The following is a 23,185-nucleotide window of genomic DNA, read 5'->3' as shown; positions in this document are numbered from 1 at the left end:
TGTTTTACCCACGTGGCACATTCCTTGCTTAAACGTATCCACCATGCTGGATCCGTCCCAGGCGAATGCGCTGGTGTACTCGACGTTATGTGGCTTCATGTTGATCGGTCTTTGGGCCGGTTACAACACGAAGAACAAGCGCGAGTTTATTAGCGGTGTCCGCACGCAGTCTGGTTTGTGCCCTTGCTCACGCAGCCGTGCCACTCGCCTTGAACTGGATTTCGTCGAGTTAGTGTTGGCCTGGCCGCGCTACGAGGCGCACATTGCTTGCATTTGGTAAATTAGGTTCTCTCCCTCGCCGGCGGTCATCGTGCCCTGAATGTCAGGGCACGCAGGGTCAGCAGCTACGGGTGCTAGTACAGGACGGCCGGCGCATCACAACGTCGGCCCTTGTATTTGCTGAGATTATACCGTTACGTGTGTTTACACGTTACCTGAACGAGATAACGCTCGCGAAGGGAATGCTGCTAGCGCTGTGTGTTTCTACTGCGTAGCTTGGGTGGTGACCAAGAGCATGCTAACCGCAGATATGTCTTCCTCGCTCCTGCAGTCGTATCCCCAGCTGGCGCTGATCCCGGATGCGGGCCTGCTGGGTCTCGGAGCGTACGCGTTCGCGACGATCGCGCCAGTGTGGGCATTTGGGTACTTTGGACCGCTCATCCGCCGCGTGTGTCCCGACGGATTTACGCTCTCGGAGTACATTCGCCGCCGCTACGGCTGGCCGATCGGTGTGTTTAGCGCGCTCGTGTTTATCGGGTTCATGTTTTGCTTCATGATCGTCGAGCTCAACACGTATGGCTCGATTCTCGCGACGCTGCAGCCAAACATTCCGCACATCAACATTATCGGGCCGCTGATTATTGCAATTACCACGACGATTTACACGGCCTATGGTGGTTTCAAGGCGTCGCTGTGGACTGACAACTTTAACGCGGTCTGCGTCATTGTCCTGATTATCATCGCCGGTGTCATGTTTGGAACGCGTCTTCCGATCGACCATGCCAAGGTCGAGGAAAGTGGGTTGTTACACGCGCAAAAGCTCGGTGGCGAACTGTGGTACATTCTCCCTGTCTCGATTACCTTTGCGCAGATGTTTAACCAGGGCTTTTGGCAGCGTGCGTTTGCGTCCAAGAACAACAAGAGTTTGTACTTGTCTGTGGCGCTTGCGAGCCTTCCGCTCTTTGCGATCTGCTTCCTGGTCGGCATGGCGGGTCCGCTCGCGCAGTGGGCGGGTGTCCAGTACGCCCCGTACATGAACCCCGACGATGACACGGACGATGGCTCGAACGCGCTCTTCAAGGCGCTGAGAGTGATGCCAAACTGGGTCAATGGCATCGTCCTTGTCCTGGCCGGCGTCCTTTCGTCGAGTGCGTACGATACCTTCCAGTCGGCGCAGATCAGTGTGATTGAGAGCGACTTTTTCCTCGGCCGCCTCAACATTTGGTGGTGCCGTCTGATCCTGATCTGCCTCAACGTGCCTTGCGTTGCGCTGGCCTCGATCAACATCGACATCCTCGAGGTATTTATTGTGGCCGACCTTGCGGCGCTTGCGATCGTGCCGGTGGCATTCCTCGGCCTGATTCCTGCGCTCTACTTTTTCCACGGCTTTGACGTCGTGGTCGGTGGCTGTGGCGGTTTCCTGACCGTGTTTGTCTTTGGCACCATCTTCTACCGTGATGCAAAGCAGGGCGGTGCGCTGATCGGCATGCCAGACGGCCTGTACGTCAGCGACTATAGTGTGCTTGGCGCATTCTTTGCCGCGCCGCTCGGTGGTCTCGGCTTTGGTCTTGCGTCGTGCGCACTGCGTCTCGGTGCACTGTACCTCTTCTCCAAGATGACCGGACGTCCGTTTACGGCACTCGACCGCAAGCATATCGACGCCAACGACTGCGTGCTCCCCGAGGACCGCCCTGCGGCGTTCTTTGGGCTGCACGGCACCGGCAACCCCGAAGACGGCCGCCGCCTCGACGACAGGGCGCCGGACCTCAAGGCGAACACGGCCGAATTCCACACGCCGCTGCATGCGTCGGGCCGCCGCAACTGGCTTGGCTTCCGCCGCGGTTCGTCCGACACGCACGTCGAGGCAGACACCAAGAGCCTCGAGGCGCGCGAAGACGAACGTGGCTTTGAGCACGAGCACGAGCGTGGCTTTGAGCACGAGCACGAGCGTGGCTTTGAGCACGAGCACGAGCACGGTTTTGAGAACGAGCATGATCTCGAGCAGCCGCAGGAGCATGCATGGGCTTCGCAAGACGCCCATGCGTGGCCTTCGCAGGAGCACGCATGGCCCTCGCACGACGCAAACACAGACGTGCAGCCGTGGGCCGACTCGCACCTCGAGACGCCGAACACGCACGCATCGCACCTGCGCGCCGCGCCGCCGCTGAGCGCCGCGCAGGCCCCGGGCACGGGAACACAAATTCTTTAGGGTATCGCGTAGCTATACATCGCTGCTGCGCTGGCGCTTGGCCAACGATTCTTTCTCTTCCGGAAGGGACGTCGCGGCACTCATCGGCTGCACCTCGTCGGCGACGCCGCCGTGCGACTCCTGCGCATCGGCCGTGTCGAGCTCGTCGACGCGCCCGTCCGGCACGCGGTACACCGCCTGGTCGTCCGCCGGCACCGGGCGCTGCGCTGCGGTCTCGGCGCGCTGCGCCGCCTCGGTGTTTTCGTTGCCTTGGTGCAGAAAAGGGATCGGAGAAAAGATCGGCTCGGCCTCGGCCTCGGCGGCGCCGCGGAAAGGAAAGGCACTCTCCTCTTCCTCCTCCTCGCCTTCGTACGAGTTCAGCGAGGAGGACACGGCCAGCACGCGCTCGAGCGCAGCGAGGTACTTGGCGCGCGTGCGGTAGTGCTGCTTCGGCTTCAGCACGAGCTCCGCGAGGCGCTGCATCGTGCTCGGCGGCGCCGCGTCAAATTCGTCGAGCATGCGAAAGACGACCTGCTCCTCCTTCTCGAGCGCGTCGCCGTCCAGCGGCACGTCCCACGTCCCGTTCGGCGGCGCCGTGCGGGCCGGGTAAAAGTCCTGCGTATCGCTCGCACTGATATCGTGCTCCTCGAGCAGCAGCTCGCGCGCGGCCTGCGACGGCGCCTCTTCCGACTGTGCCTCTTCACGAAGCAGCTCGGCAAGCGGCGCTGCACGGTGCAGCGTCGGGGGAGGCGCCACCGCAAACGCACGCGCGTTCAGCGCGATCTGCGCCTGGATCGCCTCGCGCAGAGCGGGCCATTGGGCCAGGCTGGGTCAGCTGGGTGACATACGTAGACGGGTCGGCGGTCTGTTCCGCGTACTGCTTGAGCAGCGCGCGTTGGTCTGGGTGAGTATGGCGACGTACCCTCGCGCAGCGCGCTCGCCTTGCTCATCGTCGCGAAGTAGCTAGTTGGGAATTATGTACGCGCTACTAAAACGAAGGGGCGTCCTCAAAGTTGTCCTCGTCCCTGGCGGGCGCAGGGCGTGCGGCGCCGGCGGCGCCGGCCGGCCGGCGGCGCTCCTCTTCCACTGCCGCGCGGCCTGCGTTGGTGAGCCGTGGGCGGCCGGACGCAACGTCGCGCTCAAAGAACTGCGGCACGAACTCGGCGCCGGTCTTTTTGCGCTCTGCAGCGAGTTCGCGCTGGCGCTGCTCGACCTGCTGCTTGAGCTGCGTCGCGCGCGAGTACTGCTGCCCGACGATGGCGTCTGTGACGTCTTTCCAAATGCGCCGCGACTCCCACGCATCCTGTGCGTCGATCGGACGCACGTCCCGGGGACATGGCTGCAGATCCGCGAGGTTCACGAGCGGATGCGCCGTCTTTTCGCCCTTGCGCTTCCACGTAATGACGCCGCGCCAGGTGCCTTGCAGCTGGACGACGACGTTTTTCGAGGGAACTTCCTTTAGCGCCGAGTACGACGCCGAGGGCTGCCCCGGCTCGTAGGTGTAGATACACCCTTCGACGGCATACTTGGGCTTGGACAGCCAGCTCTCCTCCTTGTATTCGATGATCGCACGCAGGTACGTCTGGCTGCCGCGCGGCGGCGTGCATGTAATCGTCGCCGTGTCCGTCACTGCCGGCCAGAAGCTGCCGCGGAACAGGCCAAAGATGGCGCCCGCGGGGTGCGTGATGCGGTACTCTTCGCCCACCGCGTTCTGCGCACGCACGTTGGGGCCGAGCGTGATAAACATGCCCTGGTTAAACTCGCCAGGGTAGATGCGGACGGCGGTGCCGGTAAACTTGGCGCTCACCTGGTCGACGCCGACCATCGAGAGGCCGGCCTCGGGGCAGTCGTAGTAGTACGACGAAATCGGAGGGTGGTGCGACACCTGCTCCGTGAGGTAGATTACCCGCCGGCGGCCGCTCGACGGCGCCGCGCCCTGGCCAGGAAGCTTGAGCGCAAGCGGCTGCTGCGTATTCAGCGCCTCGCTCGGGCGGTGCTCGCCCTGCGCGTTGACCGTGAGCGGCGCCACGTCCCAGTGGCAGCGGAAATGCTCGCCCTGCGTCAGATCAGGCACGTACCAGGATCGAGTTGTATGGCTTACACACGCGTCCGTACACAAATTTGAGCTCCTTCGTCACCGAGTAGCGCACCGTCGCGAGCATGCGGTCGAGGGGGTCCTCGTAGTCGCCAATGCTGCGTCAGACGAGCCACCTACCTCACAAAAAAGTCGGCGCGATCTGCGTTAGCCGAGCGACGTACCCTGGTAGTTCCAATACTCGAGATTCGGCTGTGTGAGTCGCGCGACCTACCATCGGTTCGAGCAAATGCGCCGGCAGCGAGAGGCGGCTGGGTCAGCTGGGGTACGTACAGCGACGCCAAATCCTTTACGCCGACCGTTCGCTTGAGAATTGTGAGAAGCGTCTTGAGCTTGCTCGAGTCAGACGCCTGCGACCCATCCTGGATCTCCTCCTCGTTCACAGGAAGCGCCCGCGTCTCCTCGGTACCTGCTGACATGGCCGTACGAAGCCCGATATTCGCTGCCCCAACGGGCTGCAGCCTGACTAACACGCACGGCCAACTTCCCGCGCATCGGGCGATCACTGTGTTGTGCCCGATTTGTAAATCCCCGCCGTGTTGGCGGTCGACGATGAGCACGCTGAGCCAGGACAAATGGATTGGGCTGATGCTCGCCATCAGCTCGAGTGCCGCTATCGGCACGAGCTTTATCATCACAAAAAAAGGGCTGATGGACGCGGCTGATCACAGCGCAGGCCTCGCGTCCGACCAGCTGAGCTACCTACAGAACCCGATCTGGTGGGCGGGCATGGCGACGATGGTCGTCGGCGAAGTCGCCAACTTTATTGCGTATACATTTGCGCCGCCAATCCTCGTGACGCCGCTGGGGGCGCTGAGTGTGCTGATCGGCGCGGTGCTCGCCTCGTTCATACTCAAGGAGCGCCTGGGGCAGCTGGGGCAGATTGGCTGTGCACTGTGCCTGATCGGCACCGTGGTCATCGTGGTGAATGCGCCGGAAGACCGCGACATACAGACCGTGGACGAGATCCTGGCGTATGCAATGCACTGGCCGTTCCTCTTCTACTGCCTGTTTGTCGGCGTCTTTTCCACCGTGATGATCTGGAAGGTGGTGCCAGTGTACGGCAAGCGCACGCCGCTCGTCTACCTCTCCATCTGCTCGCTCGTCGGCTCGATCTCGGTGATGAGCGTCAAGGCATTCGGCGTCGCGCTTAAGCTCACGTTCAACGGAAACAACCAGCTGACGCACATCTCGACCTACTGCTTCGGCCTGACAGTCGTGCTATGCATCATGATCCAGATGAACTACTTCAACCGCGCACTCGACCAGTTCGAGACGAACGTGTACGTGCTTTTGCTCACACAGTGTGAATCCGATCTACTACGTCATGTTCACCACATCGACCATCTTTGCCTCGGTCCTCCTCTTTCAGGGGTTCAACACGGGCGGCGCAGCTGCAGTATCGCTCCTTGGCGGATTCCTCACGACCTTCCTTGGCGTCTACCTCTTGAACCTCACCAAAAGCCACAATACAGACGGCCCACGGCCCTCGCGACTGAGCACCCACGAGCGCGGCCGCTCGTTTAGCGGGGTACGGCGCCCGAGCCAAGAGCGACTCAACGACTCGTTCGAACTCGCACCAAACGTCGAGTCGCACCACTCCCAGCCTTTTGTCCTCGACCAGGACGAGGGGGAGGCCCTGCCGCGCTTCCACGACATACCCCGCGCCGTATAGTTGTACAGTGGAGGTGTGCTCCTTTTACCTCGATGCACGCGACGAGTGCTTTTGAGACCTTTGTCCTCGCACCGCTCGTGGTGCTGGGCGTGGTGTACAATGTAGTCCAGCTGGTTCCGTCTGTATATCTCCCGCCATCGCTGGGGCTGGGGTACGCAAGCGACCTCTTTTTGCTCTGGCAGCAGCGCACGACCGTCTCGATGCAAGCGCTCCGCGAGGCGTTCCTGCCCCATGGCGCGCTGGGGCGCATGCCACTCGTCCAGCAATGGCGCGAGCGCTTTGGCGAAGAGGGGATCGAGCGCCTGCTTTGGCGCCTGTCGAGCGTCGACGGAAGGGTACGTCGACCTACTCACCCAGAAACTGTATTTGGTTCTCGGCGCATCACCGGTCCTTGCGTGCTCGTTCTGCTCGTCCAGGGGCGACTATGAGCTGTACGCTATTCTCACACTGCTTGGGCCCTACCTCGCTACAGCCGTGCTCCTTGCACTGCTGACCATACCCCCCAAGGGCACCTTGCCGCGTGCTTTTCAGTGGCTCGTCGGCGGTGAAAACGCCCCGCCGACCTCGGTCACGGCGCACTACTCGCGCGAGGCCTCGCGCACGTCGGCCATGTCTGTGCTTGTCGCGGCATTTGCCGCAGAAGTGTTTCTCATCCTGCGCGCAGACATGCTCGGCGCAGTGCACGGACGCTGGGAACATGTACGTCGCTCGACTCACACAGTGGCACGCCAATGCACACCTCGCGCGGCATACCCTCTTTCTCGTGCTGATCCTGTTGGTCTACGTACGCAAGTCGCTTCGGCAGCCAGCAGTAGTCGTCATTCGTGCGCTTCGGGGCCTTTCGGTGACTGCGGCACACTTTGACGCCGTCCTCGAGCAGGCAGCACACCAGACTGCCAAGACCTCTGGAAAGGAGGCAACGTAAACTATTACGTAGGCAGTTTCATTATTAACCAATAAGGCAAATTTGCGACCTTGGCCGATCCTCGAAGATCAGCGTAAATGCAGGTGCATCGGGCAAAAATCCTGCACAGAGATCGTGCACGGTCGCTTTGCGCTTGTTCTTGCAAAGTACGGTTACTCGCCCGAAACGCAAAGATTATATAGGAGAGCTGGTAGAATGGGAGATCGTCCAACATACAATGAGCTCTTCTAACGAAATTCTCAACGCGCGCAGCTATTACAGCGGCAGTGGCTACAGCGGCAGTGGCTACAGCGGCAGTGGCTACAGCGGCAGCGGTTACAGTGGCAGCGGCTATAGTGGCAGTGGCTACAGCGGCAGTAGCTACAGTGGTAGCGGCCATTACGGCATCGATGGCTCCTCTTGCTACGGTAGCAGTTGTTATGCCGGTGGCCATATTATCAGTTTTGGCAGCTTCGGTAATGGCTACAACGGTGTCGGAGGCATTTCCTTTGTCGACCAGTTCTTTCTTGGATACTACAGTGGCTTTGAGGGCCTCGTTTACCACGGTGCGACTTGGTTCCTCTTCTCGTGCTTCTTTCTTGCTTGCATAATTCACTTCCGTGCAAAACTCGAATACTCAGCCCTGTTCCTGTTCTCGCTGGGTAAGTACAAGGGCAAAGCTAACCGCAAGTTCAATTTGTTGCTTTCCTTATGGGAGCCATTGGCTTCCGCTGGCTTGTCCCGATTCTTTACACGGTTGCACTGACTATGATGATGTGGGTCGTATACCTCTTTTACGGAAAATGGTACGTGGTGTTGGTAACTGATCAACAGGACGCAAATCGCCGATTTTGCCCATGGTCGAAGCATCTTTGACCGTGGCATGTCCAGTCTGGGCACAGTTATTACGGTGGTGTTCCTCGGCTTGGTCGTTTCGGTTCTTGCCGGATTCTGGACTTGGGTCATGGCCATTGTACTCGCTGTGATGTCAGCGGCCATCTGCATTGCCAGTTTCGCCGCTATGAGCCGCTTTCGCAGTTTCAGCCCACGATTTCCTGGAATGGAGGAGGAGGTTCCTGCGCAGAACTCTTCCTCGAGGCCTACGTTGAGCATCAAGCAGCTGGACTGGGTACGTATGCCTTATCCGAATGCTTACTCTAGATGATTATGGTCGTGGTCACGATGAGCTCGCTAATGTTCTTCAAGTCGATTTTCCTTATTATCTGCTTCGTCGTGCCTCGCATATACGGAGCCATCTTTTTCACGGTCTTTTGTATCCTTCCAGACCTGGTCTTTAGCGTCATGATGGCGATTCCCTCTGTTGTGAACGCATTTGACATGACACAGTACGAGACACCAGAAGAAGTGCAGCACCGTGAACCTCTTCAAATGGAGGAGCAAAAGTAATACTCGATTCTCGATAATGTCATCTGACTCCATCATGTAGCTACGTACCGTCTCAATCAGCATCTAATAAAGCACTCTATATGGTGACAATTCTTCCACCACTTCCATCTTGGCGCACCGCCGTGATCGACCTCCTGTAGGCTCCCGGATTTGAGTCCGAAATAAAATGAACCATTACAATGTCAATCTCGGCGCATACGCGAAGCATGCCTAAGATGCAGGGGCCAATGCGCATCACTGGAGTGACCCACACCTCTGGCCAATAATATTTTGGTCGTAAACGCGGGGTAAATTGTTGGTGCATCTGAATCTTGTCCCAAGTTGAGAGGGCTAGTTAAAGATTTGCAGTACACGGACTTCCGTGGCATCCCAAACTTACCATGACACATTGCCACGGGGCAGGCGATAGTGGCATATTATATAGAAGAGAGAAACCAAAGATTCGAGACGGTAATGTCTAACGAAACTACAAGGGACTATTATTACTCTTCATCCGATTACTGCTCGGGAGGCAGTAGCTATTACGGCTACGGCTCTGGTTATGGATACAGCAACTGCAGTTACAATGGACTCAATCACATGAGTGGCTTTCATATGTTCTTGTTCCTAGGCGCCATTTGGTTTGTGTACTCGTTTGTCTACATCGGCTGCATGATCAGTCGACGTGCAAAACTCGAGTATGCTTCGCTGGCCCTTTTCTCTACAGGTGAGTATCTACTTCGTGCTAATAGCTCAGTGCAATGGGTTGCTTTCCTGCTCGGACTTCTTGGTTCTAACTACATTTTCGACGTTCTCTACACTGTGGCCCTTGTTACTATGATGTGGGCTACTTACCTCTTGTTCGCACGATGGTATGTTTTACCAAAAAAAAAAAACAGAATTTCTAACGCCCAGGACGAAGCTGGCAGATGTCGCACATGGCAAGAACATGTTTGACCGCGGGATGCATCATCCTGCTTTCATTTCATTCTTGGTCGTATTTGGAGTGGGTATCTCTGTGTTGGCTGGATTCTTCCCGTGGATTACAACCATTGTATTGATTGTCATGTCTTTTGCTATTTGGGTAACGACGCTAGTCGCATTGACCAATCACCGTCAGATGGAGTCCCAGTTCCCTGGCAGCACCAAAATGGCCGATGTCGAAGTCCAAGAAGGCAATCCGTTTGTGGTTAGCCACAAGCACCTGGACAACGTATGTATTCAATTTTGTGCTTACCCACAGCTGCTTGTTACCATTATTCTGCTGTCCTCGCTTATGCTATTCAAATCAATTTTCCTTTTGGTCAGCGTGTGGACATACGCCAGTGTATCTAATGCGCTCGTCACAGTCTTTTGTTTCCTTCCGGATTTGTTCTACACTATGCTCTTGTCTTCGCCGGCGACAGTCGACGAGTTTGAAGTGTCGCAGTACAAGTCGGAGACCACCACGGAAGAAATCTAAGCGCAAATACGCTTGCTATGAGAAACACGAACAATCAAGCATTCAACATTCATCGCTAGTATCATTCAATCACGATGTCAACAAACCATCTCAATAACTCGTTTTTAGAATGTAATCTGCTTCCGTGCAAAGAAATACAATGTACCACAAATCAAGGTCATACGTAGCCTAATGAATTTCCGTTGCCAAAAATAAATAAATAACAATCGCAAGTCAAATGCGAGGATCACACTACAATGTACGTCCAAGAAGTGGTCTATGGTGGTCTAGAGTATTTCTCCCCTAAAAATTGCTTTTGCAATAATCCCCGATTCCTTGCCAGACGTAACTTTGGTACCCCACATTGATCGCCAGTATATCTTCGTTTCATTGATCGCCAGTATATCTTCGTTTCGGTCCTATCTCCGAAAGAAATGTTGTCTTACATCGGCCTCTGTGCTCATTCGGCAGACACATTTCCTATATGCTAGGAGATTTGCACGCGTCACACGACACCGTTATTATTATTAACCACTAGCCAATAATGCTTTAGTAGTAAACTCTGGGTAAATTGTAGATGCCTCGGAGACAAATCGACAGATCGGGCTAATGAGAGGTTTTGGGTGCACGGACTTCCGTGGCATCCTAAACTAGCCATGAACTTTAGCTAATGTGAGGTCGATAGCGACAGGCTATTTAGAAGAGAGAGGATAAGAAATGCTTTGCGCTAATGTCTTACGTATTGGAAAGCGGTTACAACACTACGGGTTCTGGCTACAACGGTACCAATAGTGCATACCATCACCCCGACATGGCGTACGATCATGTCGGGGTGGTGCATTCCGGTGGTTTAAACCAAGCCTTCAACTCTGGGTGCTACTACAAGCCCGGATATGGAAGTTACTGTGTACCTGAGTCTTTTTATGGTGCTATTGGATATGGCTACAATGGTTACCATGGTCTTTTGTTTTTTGTCGTGATTTGGTTCGTCTTTTCAATCATCTACCTTGGCTGCCTTTTCCGTCGGCGCGCGAAGCTCGAATATGGCTCTTTAGCGCTATTTTCTTTTGGTGTGTTTCAGCTTAATGCTAATTTGCAGTGCAATGGGTCGCTTTCCTCGTGGGGATGGTCGCTAATACTTACGTCATGACAATCTTGTACTTGGTGGCACTTATCGTGATGATGTGGACTACCTACCTCTACTTTGCGCGATGGTACGTTTTATTCTACTGCTTTCTAACACTTAGGGCTAAGACAGCCGACATCGCCTATGGCAAGAACATCTTTGACCGCGGTATCCACCACCCTGGCTTTATTACATTTATGATTGTATTCGGGCTGGGTCTCGCTGTTCTGAGCGTGTTTTATGCGCTCGTTACCTCGATTGTATTGCTTGTCATGTCTTTTGCCATTTGGGTCACCACCCTGGTTGCGTTGAGTCACCACCGTCAACACTATTCTCAATTCCCGGGAAACGTGAAAGAAGTGGATGTCGAGGACCAAGAGTTCAGCCCATTTGTGATTAGCCACAAGCATCTGGAGAGCGTATGTACCGTATGTTGCGCTTACCTACAGTTGGTGGTTACTCTTATTATGATGTCGTCAGTTTTATTCTTCAAGTCCATTTTCGTTCTGGTCTGCTTTTGTGTGGGCATCAATACTTCCAACATTTTCGCGACAGTTTTTTGCTTCCCAGCTGACCTGGTTTTCGCCTTTCTACTGTCGTCTCCTGCCAAAATTGAAGAATTTGAAGTGTCTCAATACCGAGCTGCGGCCAATGACCGTTGCTCATCCCATCCTATGGACGAGTATTAAGCTTGTTATGCACAACAATAATTCACCTACTTTAACCAATCATTCTGTTTTGCATTGTATGTTCCTACATTACTTAAGTCAAGTCTCATCAACAAATAAGCACCTTGACTTCTTTCGCACAATTGCAACTCAAATTTAATTAACCATAGTTGAAATAGGAGTCAAAACTTGATGACCATTGTATGTATGCGCCTGGTATGAATAAAAGGCGTTCGCGTTGCGCTAATATGCATGGCCTCCACACTAATGGAGCCATCATTGCAGTTAAAACATCTTTTAGGTCATGCCAACGTAATAGACGCATTGGCTAGCAATGCTGCAAAACGTCGCCATCGCTCGTTCGTACCACCATCATAACTTGATGGTTAATTCAAATGATCCGGTCGGATACCGAGAGGGGAATGATTCCGGTTACTGTGACTATGGAGGATTCGTGCACAATCGGCCAGCTTCCTCTGTCGACTCCATTGCGTATGGTTTTGCAGGTGGTGAAAGTATTCTGTTTTTCACTGTGACATGGTCCATCTTTACTCTAGTATTTTTAGGCTGTTTAGTACGATACCGAACCAAGATTGAGCATGGTCTATTGGCATTGTTATCATTGGGTATGTTCCCAGATCCTTTTGACCTTGCAGTTCAATTTGTCGCATTTCTCCTAGGAACGCTCTGCCAAGCCAATTTAATGGTCAATGTGTACTTGGCATCTATTATGGTTATGAATTGGATCGTGTACTTATTTTACGCTAAATGGTAAGGAAAGAATGTAACATCAGACTAACTGAATTAGGGCACGGATTGCTGATATTGTGCATGGCGAGAAAGTCTTCGAGTTGGGAATGTATCATCCTGCTTTCATTATATTTTTAATCTTGCTTGGAGTTGCGTCGTTTGTCCTTTTAGGATTTAAAACCTTTGCATCATTAGCTATATTCTTGATGCTCGCGTTTGCGATATGGGTCACATCATTAGTATCCTTGTGTCGTCACCGGCGACTCACTCTTCATTCTGTTAAAGAATGTAGAGGCGATGCCCTCGAAGACCCTGCTATGAGACAATCGGACATTCTCCATCACAATCAATTAGACAAGGTACGTCTACGGTCACACCCTATTAACCCACAGATGATCCTCCTGATTGTCGTCATGGCATCCTTCGCGTTTGTGCAGCCCATTTTTCTGTTTTGGTCATTTTTCGAATCAAATTACGCAAACATCTTCTTCAATATTGGCAGTGTCATGCCCAACCTGCTTTTCATAATTATGCTGATACCCACGGGACCGGTGGACCAGTTTGTTGTATCCCAATATACTCCAAAAGAGGAGGTCAGCTATCACTATGACCCTTATACTGCACAGGATGCTGTGGATTGATTAACATACTATGAAGTAGCTGCAATAAGCTAGTGCAATGCCAATGATATTTTATCTTGAAACCTTTTATACGTGCGAGTACCTACTTGCAGCGCAGCGCGAACTCTGTCCACCGCCCGAGCCATTGACTCGAGGCCAAGTGAGCAAGGGCTTCGAGCTGCTCTTGATGTCATTATTTGTTCACAACCAATCAAGTCCATAGGTGTGACGCGGAGTAGGCAACAGGGTGCATTGCCTCCACAATCTTACTGGCCAACAAATAAGATTACGTTCCACCGTAATAATTAAGCACTCTAGCCAAAACGCGCGTTAGAGCAGTCTTTGTTCTGACTACATTGCCGCAAAAGCGGCGCGGATTGGGTCGTCATGTCGTCAGCATACTCTGTCAGTAACGTCTCTCAAAGTACAAGCTATGGTACGAGCACGTACAACAACACCAATAATTATGGTGATAATTCAGGCTACCAACGTGGCCTAAATCAGTGCTACCAAAATAACTACAACAGCAATGGTGGTTACTATGGGCATGGTGGTGATTATGCCTTCGGTTTTGGCACCATGACCAAAGAGTTTAGTGGACAAGATGGTTTCTTGTTCTTCACTATTATTTGGGGCGTATTCATGGTCATTTACTTCGGATGCTGGATACGCCGTAAAGCAAAGCTTGAATTTCTTGCACTATGTGGCTTTTCAATATGTGGGTTGAAGATTTGCTTCTGACATTTCCAGCCCAATTTGTGACCTTTCTTCTAGGCCTTCTCTACATTCGTGTTGCAATGATGATGGTTTATGTTGCTTCTACGTCCATTATGACTTTGATTGTTTATTTACTTTATGCCAAATGGTTTGTATTTAAAGTGTTCGTTGACCATGCAGGGCACGCATCGCAGATACTTTGCATGGTGAAAAAGTTTTTGAACTGGGAATGTTTCATCCGGCATTCATTACATTTATGGCCTTCTTCGGCATGGGATTGATCGTATTGAGTGTATTCTACTCTGGTATTTCCATGTTATTCTATCTTGTCTTCGCCTTTGCAATTTGGGTTGCTAGTCTAGTGGCTCTAAGCAATCATCGTCGTCTCAAATTACAGTCAACTCTTCCTGAAACCAAAGAGCCAGAGGCCAGTGAACTTGGACCTACTATTCCGTCGGTGGTCAGCCATGATCATTTGGACAAGGTTTGTTTATGCATGCTAATCAACAGATGATTGTGACGATCATCTTATTGGCTTCAATCATGCTCTTCAAATGCATTGCCTTGGTCGTGAGCTTCTTCGTTCCGTACGGGTTGGGGAGTTCTATGTTCTCGGCATTATGTATGATTCCTGATTTGTTCTTCAGCATGCTATTGATGCCTAACGCTTCGTTGGACGAATTTGAAGTGTCGCAATACAAAACTACTGTGGAGCCAAGCTACCAATTTGACCCCTATGCCGCTCAAGACTTTGTCGAATAAAAAAAGCATCTCGAGTTAATTTGCCGACTACTAAGCCCTCTATATAAGTGCAAGAAAGCTAGATACCAGTGGCGATACCCTTTTGCATCTTGTACCTATCGACATGGTTGAGTCCCACAATGCTCGTATGGTTTCGGTCGTTTCAGGGCATTACTGAAATATTCCAAAGCCGCGACGATCAGGGGTTTAATATGCGAGATTGATGCATAAAGTAAATCTTTTGGCTTGGGCCAATCACACGTGCATCATGCTAGCCAGAGTAAATAAAAATACGTCATGGTGGTAGTCAGTGACCACTTGGGTTCTGAGACGTGGTTTGAACACGGAATTCCGACGATCTCAAACTACCTGGCACTGTCTACAAGACTATCAGACTCTTGTCCGTTCCTTTGGCAGAGCTTTATATTTTGATACGAGGTCAAGTGTAGTCGACACAACATGTCTGCCTCGACACCGTATGCACAGAGTGCTACGGGAGCCAGTGCCAGCAACTACGGTAATAGTTATCCTGTCGGATCGTCGCACAGACATGGGCACGGATACGACGGTAGCTGTTATAACCCCTGGAGTGGGGGCTGGGGCGGTGGTACTGGTGGACCCGAGTTTGGCGGCTACGGAAGTTATGGAAATGGTGGATATGGCGATGTAGGCTATTCTAGTGGCTACTTTGGATATGGGTATGGTGAAAACCTTGGATATGGTTTTAATGGCTTTGATGGTTTGCTCTTTTTCACTGCTACCTGGTTCATCTTTGCTTGTGTCTTTGGCCTATTCACCCTGTTGCGCCGAGCGCGGGTGGAATATGCAACACTTTGCTTTTTCTCTACCGGTACGAATACGCTAGGAACTAACTCGATTAGCCCAGTTTACGGCCTTCCTCATCGGCACCGTCGGATATGGCCGTGTCATGGTGAACATTTATACGGTCGGTCTGTCTATGCAGATGTGGGTCGTCTATCTATTTTATGCGAAATGGTACGTGTGCTCAAAGACCTGCCTTAACCGTTTAGGACCAACATTGCTGATGTCTCGTACAGTCAGCGGCTGTTTAACTTTGGCATGCTCCACCCGGCCATGCTCGTCTTTGTGACGTTTCTTGGTGTGGGCCTTTCTGTCCTTGCCGGCTTTTTCCCAGGAATCGTGGCCATTATTCACATTGCCACATCGTTTATCATTTGGACGCTAGCTATCATCAGCATTACGCGCCATCGACTTCTCGAGACTCGCTTTCCTGGCCAAATCAGTGGAATTAGCTTGGAGAACCCAGAGGTGGCCAACCCATTCGTGGTAAGCCACTGGCACGTGGATTCGGTAAGTCTCGGTTTCTAACTCTAGATGATCGTGACGGTGATCATTATGGCATCGCTTATGCTCTTCAAATCCGTCTTTCTTTTGGCGCTCTTCTTTGCGAGGAAGTACTCCAACATCTTTTTCACCGTGTTTTGTATCCTTCCCGACTTGTTCTTTACCTTTATGGTCGGCCGGGCTGAGATTGTGGACGACTTTGAAGTCGCGCAATACAGGCCACAGTTTGAGAAGCCATATATTCACCCTGTTATCGATGTCGCTGAGAACTAGATCTCGGTCTTTCAACCCCCAAAACACACACTAATCTCGAGACACCTATACCACATCCCGCATGCTTGCATCCTAATTTTTTTCTACACTCGTTCCAATCATAGTCACTTGCAATTGTACCAGTTCCTCGCGAGAACGCGCGGCTTGGCGCGTCGAAAGTGGAGGGAATAACCAACGCGCACAGTCGATTTGGCAACGTGCGCAATTTGCGAATTGTGGGACGCATTAGGTGCCCGATGGATCGGGTCAGGGGATAGCCCCTTCATTGTACGCGAGCACCTCCCGCGCAACCACCGGGGAGTGCCAGTGAACATGTCCAGCTCGTATGGTGCCTATGACTACGGTCCGGACTATGGCAAGTCGATTTCAGACAATTCTGGCTACGGCAAGGTGAACCCCAACAGCGGCAGTGGAGTGAGCAACCCCAAGTCCTCGACCAACGCCCCCGGCACGACCGCTGGCTCCGGGACGGGCGGTCCGTATGCGATCTGTATCCCCACTACGGGCCAATGCTACGCGTATGAAGAGTTTGAGTATGTCGACACCGGCTACCTCTTTTTCATGTGTATCTGGGCGGTCTTTCTCCTGGTGTTTGTTTATTACCTTGCAAAGCGCCGTGCGAAGCTCGAGTATGGCATTCTGCTTCTCTTTTCGATTGGTACGTATCTGTGCTGACCTCTAGTCCAGTTTATCGGTTTTGCGGTGGGATCTGTCGGCAAACTGCATGTCATGATGGTCATGTACTCGGTGGCCATGTCGATTATGATGTGCCTTGTCTACCTGCTCTATGCACGGTGGTACGTATCCATTCTTACCTTAGGGCTCGTCTGGCCGACCAGTGCTATGGACGCCAGATCTTTGACCTCGGCATGTTCCACCCCGGCTTTATTGCCTTTTTCCTGGTGCTAACCGCTGCGACGATCGGTGTCGAGTCGTGGCGCTACTACTACATCTGGCCGGTGCACGTCGCGATCTACTTTGCGATTTGGGTGGCGATCTTGGTCGCCATTGCGCGCCACCGCAAGCTGAAAGGCGAGTTCAAGTACGGTACCGTGGCTACCGACCTGCTCGAAGGCCAGTTTGTCCAGGAGCGCGTGATTGTGACGCACCCCCAGCTGGATATTGTAGGTCGCTTTTCTCACACAGATGTTGACGATTCTCGTCGTGCTCGCGTCGCTCATGCTCCTCAAGGCCGTGTTCCTGACGGTGATTGGGTACTCGTGGGACTACACCAATGTCTTTTTCCAGGTGTTCTGCGTGCTCCCTGACCTCGGCCTGTGTGTCATTCTCGCGACGTTCGGGTCGATCGACCTGTTTGAGACGTCGCAGTACCGCTCCGGCACGTACGACAGCGACGACGACCTCCCCCTGGATTCCGACCAGAGCTCCAAGAGGTAGATGTACTTTAGATGTGCTGTATTGTGCCTGGCGCCATGTGCCTAATGCAACGTTCTCGCACCGAGTGATGGGACTGCACCGTGCGCAGCCGCCGCTGTCGCCTGAACGTTGGTCAAACTCCGCGGATATCCGAAGACGAAATTAAACGCACCTCCATATTTGTCGCCATGTCCAATTCGCACCGGCCCAAGGACGGGGGGTCGTACGAGCTCGACGAGATGCAGGACGAGTTCGAGACGGAGGCCTTCCTTCCTAGCGAGTCGTATGTTCCCCCATTTTCGCAGCCGCGGCGAGGAGCTGCGCACCTGTTCAAAGACTTTGCGCGGTCGCCGTACGGCGCCATCTTCTTTGTCGCCCTGGCGATGTTTGCTGCGCTCAGCATCTACTTTTACGTTCCTTCTACACTTTTTATATACCTTGTGAGCGTGTGCTTTGTGCTGCCGCTGTATCTCGCGATCGATCTCATCCGCCTGGTGCACCGGCGGACGCTGCCAACGAGCGCCGGCGCGTGGGCGCGCCTTGTGCTCGGGCTAATCGCGACGCTGTACGCGCTGACGTGTGCCATCGCCGTGCTGCGTGGCGATGCGTACGTCGCCCCCCGTGCGCCGCCGGTGCGCGTGGAAAATGGGGTGTACAACCCCAGGAACGAGACGTTCTTTATTGCGTCGAATCTGTACAACAACGAGGCGATCTTGCCCAAGTACCGCAGCGCGCTGCTGCAGTTCATCGTGGACATGGGCCCAAGCAATGTGTTCGTGTCGATCTTCGAGAACGATTCGCAGGACCGAACGCCGGCGCTCCTGCACGAGCTCGACGCGGAGCTCGAGCGCCTCGGCGTCCAGCGGCACATTCTCACTGTGACGAAGCGCAAAGGCTTCCGACGCCTGGACCGCATCGAGCGCCTTGCGTACCTGCGCAATCAGGCGATGGACCCGATGTACGTCTCGCACAAGGACGGGCTCAATGGCCGCCCGTTTTCCAAAGTCCTCTTTCTCAACGACATTCTTTTCGACGCAGCAACGATCCACACGCTCCTCGACACGGCCGGCGGTCAGTTTGACCAGGCGTGTGCGATCGACTACTACTCGATCGGATTCTACGACACGTAGGTTGCTCTACTTACCCAGCTGGGTCACCCGCGACCAGGACATTGTCCGCCCCCGGCCCCTCTGGCCGTACTTTGCGCGCCGCTCCGACCAGAAGCGCGTCGATGCGGGCGAGGCGGTGCCGGTCAACTCGTGCTGGAACGGCATCACGGCATTCGACGCGCGCTGGTTCGCGCCGCCGGCGAACCGCACAGGCAGCAACGAGACGGAGCCTACCATCGCGCACCTCCCGCTGCGGGGGGCGGTCAACGACGGCGACGAGAAGCCCGCGCGCCTCCCGCTGCACTTTCGCACCAGCAAGATCTGCTACGCGTCCGAGTGCCTGCTCTCTTCGCTCGACATGCATCGCCTCGCGCGCCCGATGCGGCCCAAGATCTACGTAAATCCGAGGGCGATTGTCGGTACGTATTCTCCCTGACCCAGCCTACGACTACCGCGACTACTTTATGTACCACGACCTTGTATTCTGGCGCATCGTCCAGCCATGGCACCGCATCTGGGAAGACTGGGTCGCGACACGCCTCTTTGGCCTCATCTCCGACGTGGGGCGCAAGAAGGACCAGTGCCGCGACGCATTTCGCCCGTTGTGGTCCGCCCCATAGTGTAAATACCCTCCTCCACACGATGGACGACGTGGGTGTCGTGCCGGCGCTGGCGCTTCCGCCGCCGCTCGAGCGCGGCCTGGCGCTGCTGTCGCCGGAGAAAGAGCCTGTGTTTGATGTAGACGCATTCCTGTGCTCGCGCACGTACGGACAGGACGTGCAGACGATCCTCAAAGAGCTCCGCACCTACAGCCATACGCTGCAGGAGCGGCTCGTGCAGGTGATCCACGACAAGTACCGTGACTTTGTGGCGCTTGCGACAATGCTGAATGTCGACGCCGGGCGCATCAAGGCGCTCGGCGGTGATACGGACATGGAAAAAGCACGCGGCGTGCTCCAGGAGCTGCGGGCGGCGCTTGGGGGAATCCAGGACGAGCTGGAGCGCGAGCGCGAGGCCAGCGCGCAGGCGCGCATCGACAAGGTACGCACCCAGGCTAACGCAGCGCAATCTCACTGCATTGCTCGATATCGACGCAGGCCTTGACCGCGTGCAGGCGGCGCTCCGTGGAACACACGTCCCGATCGCCGACGCGGCCCTCGACGAGGTGCTCGGCAAGGGGACAGAGAGCAACGAGACAGACGTGCCCGAGCCGACAAGCGACGCGCCGCTTGTGGACCGCATGCGCGAGGCACTGCGCGAGTACTTGTGCGTCGCCGACCTGCTCGACAAGGTCGATACCGAGACCTATGCGGCGTTTCTTGCCGCACTCCAACCGCGTGTGCACGCCGCGCGCCGCGCGCTCGGCACCGAGAGCGAGACGCTCCTTCAGGACGCACTACATACCCTGCTCCATGATACCACCGACGCCGAGGGGCTCAGCGCACTGGACCTCGGCCTGCAGACAAGCCGCGCGCTCGACGCAAGCGCGACGCATGCGGCGCTCGTACAGATGGAGCGCGGCCTCGTCGCCCCGCTCCTCTCCCGAGGCCATACAGAAAACGTGCTGAGCGCCGACGTCTATGCGGACGAAGCCGAGCGCGCACAGCTGCATACTCTCACGGGCCTCATGTTTGGCGACGCGGCCGACTGCGCCGCCGCCGCGCCGCTCCTGCGGGTGCTTGATGGGATCCTGCAGACCGCACAGAGCCTAAAAAGCGTGAGCCGCATCTCCGAGCGCGTTGGTGGCGGCGCCCTCGACGTATTCAACGATGTCCTCTGGCGCACGGCCTCGGGCAAGCTTATGGATGAGCACGGAGGCACGCTCTTCTTTGTCGGCCGCCCCGACGCGTTCCACCGCAACTATACGCTCGTGCAGCATTTTCTCGAGGCGCTTGTGCGTGCTGCGCCGTCGAAGCGCGCCGCGGCTGCGTTTCGCGCGCACGAAGCGACGAAAGCGCTCGAGCGGCGCTGGCAGCTCAGTGCCTTTTTCCATCTACGTGCGCGCGAGACGGTCACCGACCTGGAAGCAGCGCTACGGACGCCCGCGCCGGCCGCTGGCTTTGTGCACGGTGGCTTTGCGCACCTCTTGCACGCCTTTTTGCAGCCGTGGCGCAAGACACGGCATGTCCCTGTGCTCGCCGCGCGCGAGTGGCGCCTGAGCCTGCATATCCTCAGCCGGTACGCGACGTGGCTCGCGTCGGTCACCCCCGCGGCGTCCGAAAGCGATACGCCCTCGCGCAGCGTGACGCCCAACGCCCCGAGCGACGACGGGATGACGCCAGAAGAGGTGCGGCATTTGCAGAGCCAAGCGGCGCTCCTCTCGGACGCGCGGCTCTTTGAAGAGCGCGTGCGCACGTCCTTCCGTGCGTTTATCCTGCCCAAGATCCTCGGCGAGCACGAGGCGGAGGCGGTGCGTGCGGCCGTGTCTGATGCGCTCGACGCGTCGCTCGGGCATGCCGAGCCGCTTGCGCCCCGCATCGGGCGTGTGGTCGTTGCGGCGCTGCAGCGCAAGTGTGCCGAGCCGCTCCGGCACGTCCGTGCGGCCAGCTCGCAGTTCCGTGCGCTGGCCGCGAAGCAAGGTGCGCCACAAGCGAGCGCGTTTATCCCCCAGATCTTTTTGCCCCTGCGCCAGTTTCTTGGCGACGGCGCTGTGGCCAAGGATGTGCGGCAGGCGTGGGCGAGCGAGGTGATCGACAGCACGCTGGCGCGGTACACTTCGGCCGTGCAGACCATTACGCGGAACCTCGAGTCGCTGCGCCGGCTAAAGCGCGGCACGCCTGCGCTCCAAGACGAGGGCGGGGATTCGGGTGTCTATGCCCAGCTACGTGCGGATATTGCGGCGCTACGTGCGGATGTTGCGGCGCTCGAAAAAGAAGGCGACATTGTGGTAGAGAGCGGTGCGTGGGCGAGTCTCGAGGCGAGTGTCGCCGAGGCGTAGCGTAGTACGTAGTGTGTAAGAGAGCAATGGCGCTTGTCCTGTCGTCCTCGAGTTGGATGCGACGGAATGTGCCACCCACTCGTCATCCATGATACGATTTGATCACGACACTGTTCGCCGCAAACCGTCTGTCCTGGTTGCAAGCGCTGCAGACTCGAAATTCGTACGCTACGCACCAACACTGGTACCTATTAGAGCGACTCGACATTCTCCGTCTTGTCAAACGAGCGTCCCTTGGCGGCCTCGAGACCCTCGCCCGCGTACGTCACCTTGGGCGAGAGCTCGACGTCTCCCTTGACCGTCGCGCCAGCGTGCTCGAGCCAGCGGCGCTGCTGCGCAAGCAAATCGCGGCGCGACGTCTCGGGGTTGTCCGACGCGGTGCCCGACGCGTTCTTCAGCGGCGAGAACTCCTCCTTGCGCTCGACCTCGTGGATGGCGAGCTTGTCGCAGAAGGGGAACACGTCAAAGATGAACAGCTCCATCTTGATGCCGTTCGGCGTGTCCGGCTTGACGCGCTCGCCGGTCTGCAGGTCGATGGTGGGAATCTTTTTCCGCGCAATGTGGTACGCCATCTTGGCCTCGAACGAGGGCACCTGCTGCGCGAGGAAGTCGACCGTGTAGAAGTGGTTGGCAATGTTGGCCGCACGCAGCGCCAGCTCGCCCGACTCGTCGCGCGCCTCGCTGAGCTCCTTGGGAATCTCGGAGTACTCCACGACGCTGAACGCACCATTCTTTTGCGCCACGACGCCCACCGACTCGGCCGGGTCGGTCTTTTGGACGACCTTGACGCCCGCGCCGACCTGCTTCTCGAGGCAGACGCCGATAAACACGGGGTCGCCGACCTTGACGAGGCAGTTGTCGACGCCGTACGCGTGCACGTACTTTACGCCGCGCTTCGCGAGGTCCGACACGACGCTCGCGTCCGAGCCCTTGGCGAGCGGCGCACGGAGCGCCGCGTAGATGCCGCCGTTGCCGTCCGGCGCGGTGGCGACGCGCGACGGCGCGTCGAGCATGATCTTGCCCTCATTCGAGATGCACGGGAGCGTGCCCTGCTCAAAGAAGACGACGTTTGCCTTGTCGAGGCCAAAGAAGTTGTGCTCCGCAAAGAACGCCTCGGTCGGCTTGCGCGTCGGGCCCGAGGTCATGACGTACCACGGCACGACGACCTGCTTGCCCGACTTCTTTGCCGCAAGCTCCTGGAGCTTGGCGATGCGCTCGGCCTGCAGCTGAAAGAGGCTCTTGTGGCTCGGCAGCTGGATGTCAAAGCAGCCCTTGGGCGCCGACGAGCCGAGACGCGTGCCCTGGCCGCCGGCGAGGAGCAGCACGCCGACCTCGCCGTTGCCGATCGCCTCGAGACCAATCTCACGGTACTTGTCCGCGGCGGCCGCGTCGCCCACAGTCGAGACCATGCTGTCCTTGGGCGGCGCCTCGACCTTGGCCTGCTTCTCGTTGCGCGCGGCCTCGTCGGCGGCGAGCGCGGCCTTGACCGTGTCGTTGATGCGCGCCGGGTCGATCTTCTCGAGCTGCTCAGTCAGCTCGCCCTGCTCAGCAGGCGAGAGCTTGTCCCAGAACGCAAACACATGGCCCTGGCCCGCGGCGTGGTACTGGCTTTGGAGGTCCGTCATGGTAGTT

The 23,185-nt window shown here is 55.9% G+C and overlaps 12 protein-coding genes across 12 annotated transcripts; 9 read left to right on the top strand and 3 right to left on the bottom strand.

The window, feature by feature from the left end:
* Positions 1 to 43: 43 nt before the first annotated feature.
* On the top strand, positions 44 to 2,428 carry MJAP1_003619 (uncharacterized protein; the record flags this gene model as incomplete). The annotated part of the gene is made up of 2 exons (XM_060267545.1): positions 44 to 173; positions 495 to 2,428. The coding sequence occupies 2 exons, from the start codon at positions 44 to 46 to the stop codon at positions 2,426 to 2,428; spliced, it is 2,064 nt and encodes a 687-aa protein (XP_060123528.1).
* A 12-nt stretch (positions 2,429 to 2,440) lies between these two features.
* Positions 2,441 to 3,357, bottom strand: MJAP1_003618 (uncharacterized protein; the record flags this gene model as incomplete). The annotated part of the gene is made up of 3 exons (XM_060267544.1): positions 2,441 to 3,233; positions 3,256 to 3,307; positions 3,330 to 3,357. The coding sequence occupies 3 exons, from the start codon at positions 3,355 to 3,357 to the stop codon at positions 2,441 to 2,443; spliced, it is 873 nt and encodes a 290-aa protein (XP_060123527.1).
* Positions 3,358 to 3,395: 38 nt separating this feature from the next.
* MJAP1_003617 (uncharacterized protein) lies at positions 3,396 to 4,921 on the bottom strand (the record flags this gene model as incomplete). Its single annotated transcript, XM_060267543.1, has 6 exons — positions 3,396 to 4,463; positions 4,486 to 4,600; positions 4,623 to 4,644; positions 4,667 to 4,694; positions 4,717 to 4,753; positions 4,776 to 4,921. 6 exons carry the CDS (start codon positions 4,919 to 4,921, stop codon positions 3,396 to 3,398), a joined length of 1,416 nt encoding a protein of 471 aa, XP_060123526.1.
* A 133-nt stretch (positions 4,922 to 5,054) lies between these two features.
* Positions 5,055 to 6,177, top strand: MJAP1_003616 (uncharacterized protein; the record flags this gene model as incomplete). The annotated part of the gene is made up of 2 exons (XM_060267542.1): positions 5,055 to 5,785; positions 5,808 to 6,177. 2 exons carry the CDS (start codon positions 5,055 to 5,057, stop codon positions 6,175 to 6,177), a joined length of 1,101 nt encoding a protein of 366 aa, XP_060123525.1.
* A 32-nt stretch (positions 6,178 to 6,209) lies between these two features.
* MJAP1_003615 (uncharacterized protein) lies at positions 6,210 to 8,488 on the top strand (the record flags this gene model as incomplete). The annotated part of the gene is given in 9 exon segments (XM_060267541.1): positions 6,210 to 6,512; positions 6,535 to 6,876; positions 6,899 to 6,961; positions 6,983 to 7,098; positions 7,517 to 7,647; positions 7,723 to 7,743; positions 7,762 to 7,780; positions 7,949 to 8,012; positions 8,243 to 8,488. 9 exon segments carry the CDS (start codon positions 6,210 to 6,212, stop codon positions 8,486 to 8,488), a joined length of 1,305 nt encoding a protein of 434 aa, XP_060123524.1.
* Positions 8,489 to 9,067: 579 nt separating this feature from the next.
* MJAP1_003614 (uncharacterized protein) lies at positions 9,068 to 9,929 on the top strand (the record flags this gene model as incomplete). The annotated part of the gene is made up of 4 exons (XM_060267540.1): positions 9,068 to 9,165; positions 9,390 to 9,418; positions 9,565 to 9,696; positions 9,817 to 9,929. The coding sequence occupies 4 exons, from the start codon at positions 9,068 to 9,070 to the stop codon at positions 9,927 to 9,929; spliced, it is 372 nt and encodes a 123-aa protein (XP_060123523.1).
* A 1,104-nt stretch (positions 9,930 to 11,033) lies between these two features.
* On the top strand, positions 11,034 to 11,822 carry MJAP1_003613 (uncharacterized protein; the record flags this gene model as incomplete). The annotated part of the gene is made up of 3 exons (XM_060267539.1): positions 11,034 to 11,072; positions 11,163 to 11,303; positions 11,802 to 11,822. 3 exons carry the CDS (start codon positions 11,034 to 11,036, stop codon positions 11,820 to 11,822), a joined length of 201 nt encoding a protein of 66 aa, XP_060123522.1.
* A 3,402-nt stretch (positions 11,823 to 15,224) lies between these two features.
* MJAP1_003612 (uncharacterized protein) lies at positions 15,225 to 16,129 on the top strand (the record flags this gene model as incomplete). Its single annotated transcript, XM_060267538.1, has 5 exons — positions 15,225 to 15,228; positions 15,412 to 15,496; positions 15,562 to 15,650; positions 15,819 to 15,838; positions 15,887 to 16,129. 5 exons carry the CDS (start codon positions 15,225 to 15,227, stop codon positions 16,127 to 16,129), a joined length of 441 nt encoding a protein of 146 aa, XP_060123521.1.
* A 312-nt stretch (positions 16,130 to 16,441) lies between these two features.
* Positions 16,442 to 17,527, top strand: MJAP1_003611 (uncharacterized protein; the record flags this gene model as incomplete). The annotated part of the gene is made up of 4 exons (XM_060267537.1): positions 16,442 to 16,787; positions 16,812 to 16,926; positions 16,950 to 17,253; positions 17,276 to 17,527. The coding sequence occupies 4 exons, from the start codon at positions 16,442 to 16,444 to the stop codon at positions 17,525 to 17,527; spliced, it is 1,017 nt and encodes a 338-aa protein (XP_060123520.1).
* A 167-nt stretch (positions 17,528 to 17,694) lies between these two features.
* MJAP1_003610 (uncharacterized protein) lies at positions 17,695 to 19,235 on the top strand (the record flags this gene model as incomplete). The annotated part of the gene is made up of 3 exons (XM_060267536.1): positions 17,695 to 18,632; positions 18,655 to 19,034; positions 19,057 to 19,235. 3 exons carry the CDS (start codon positions 17,695 to 17,697, stop codon positions 19,233 to 19,235), a joined length of 1,497 nt encoding a protein of 498 aa, XP_060123519.1.
* A 22-nt stretch (positions 19,236 to 19,257) lies between these two features.
* Positions 19,258 to 21,553, top strand: MJAP1_003609 (uncharacterized protein; the record flags this gene model as incomplete). Its single annotated transcript, XM_060267535.1, has 2 exons — positions 19,258 to 19,656; positions 19,679 to 21,553. The coding sequence occupies 2 exons, from the start codon at positions 19,258 to 19,260 to the stop codon at positions 21,551 to 21,553; spliced, it is 2,274 nt and encodes a 757-aa protein (XP_060123518.1).
* Positions 21,554 to 21,744: 191 nt separating this feature from the next.
* Positions 21,745 to 23,178, bottom strand: MJAP1_003608 (uncharacterized protein; the record flags this gene model as incomplete). Its single annotated transcript, XM_060267534.1, has 1 exon — positions 21,745 to 23,178. One exon carries the CDS (start codon positions 23,176 to 23,178, stop codon positions 21,745 to 21,747), a length of 1,434 nt encoding a protein of 477 aa, XP_060123517.1.
* Positions 23,179 to 23,185: the final 7 nt, after the last annotated feature.

Source organism: Malassezia japonica, chromosome 7 (assembly GCF_029542785.1).
Source record: "Malassezia japonica chromosome 7, complete sequence".
NCBI classification, from domain to species: Eukaryota; Fungi; Basidiomycota; class Malasseziomycetes; order Malasseziales; family Malasseziaceae; genus Malassezia; species Malassezia japonica.
The sequence above is the reverse complement of the archived record's forward strand: the minus strand, read 5'-3'. Positions and strand labels throughout refer to the sequence as shown.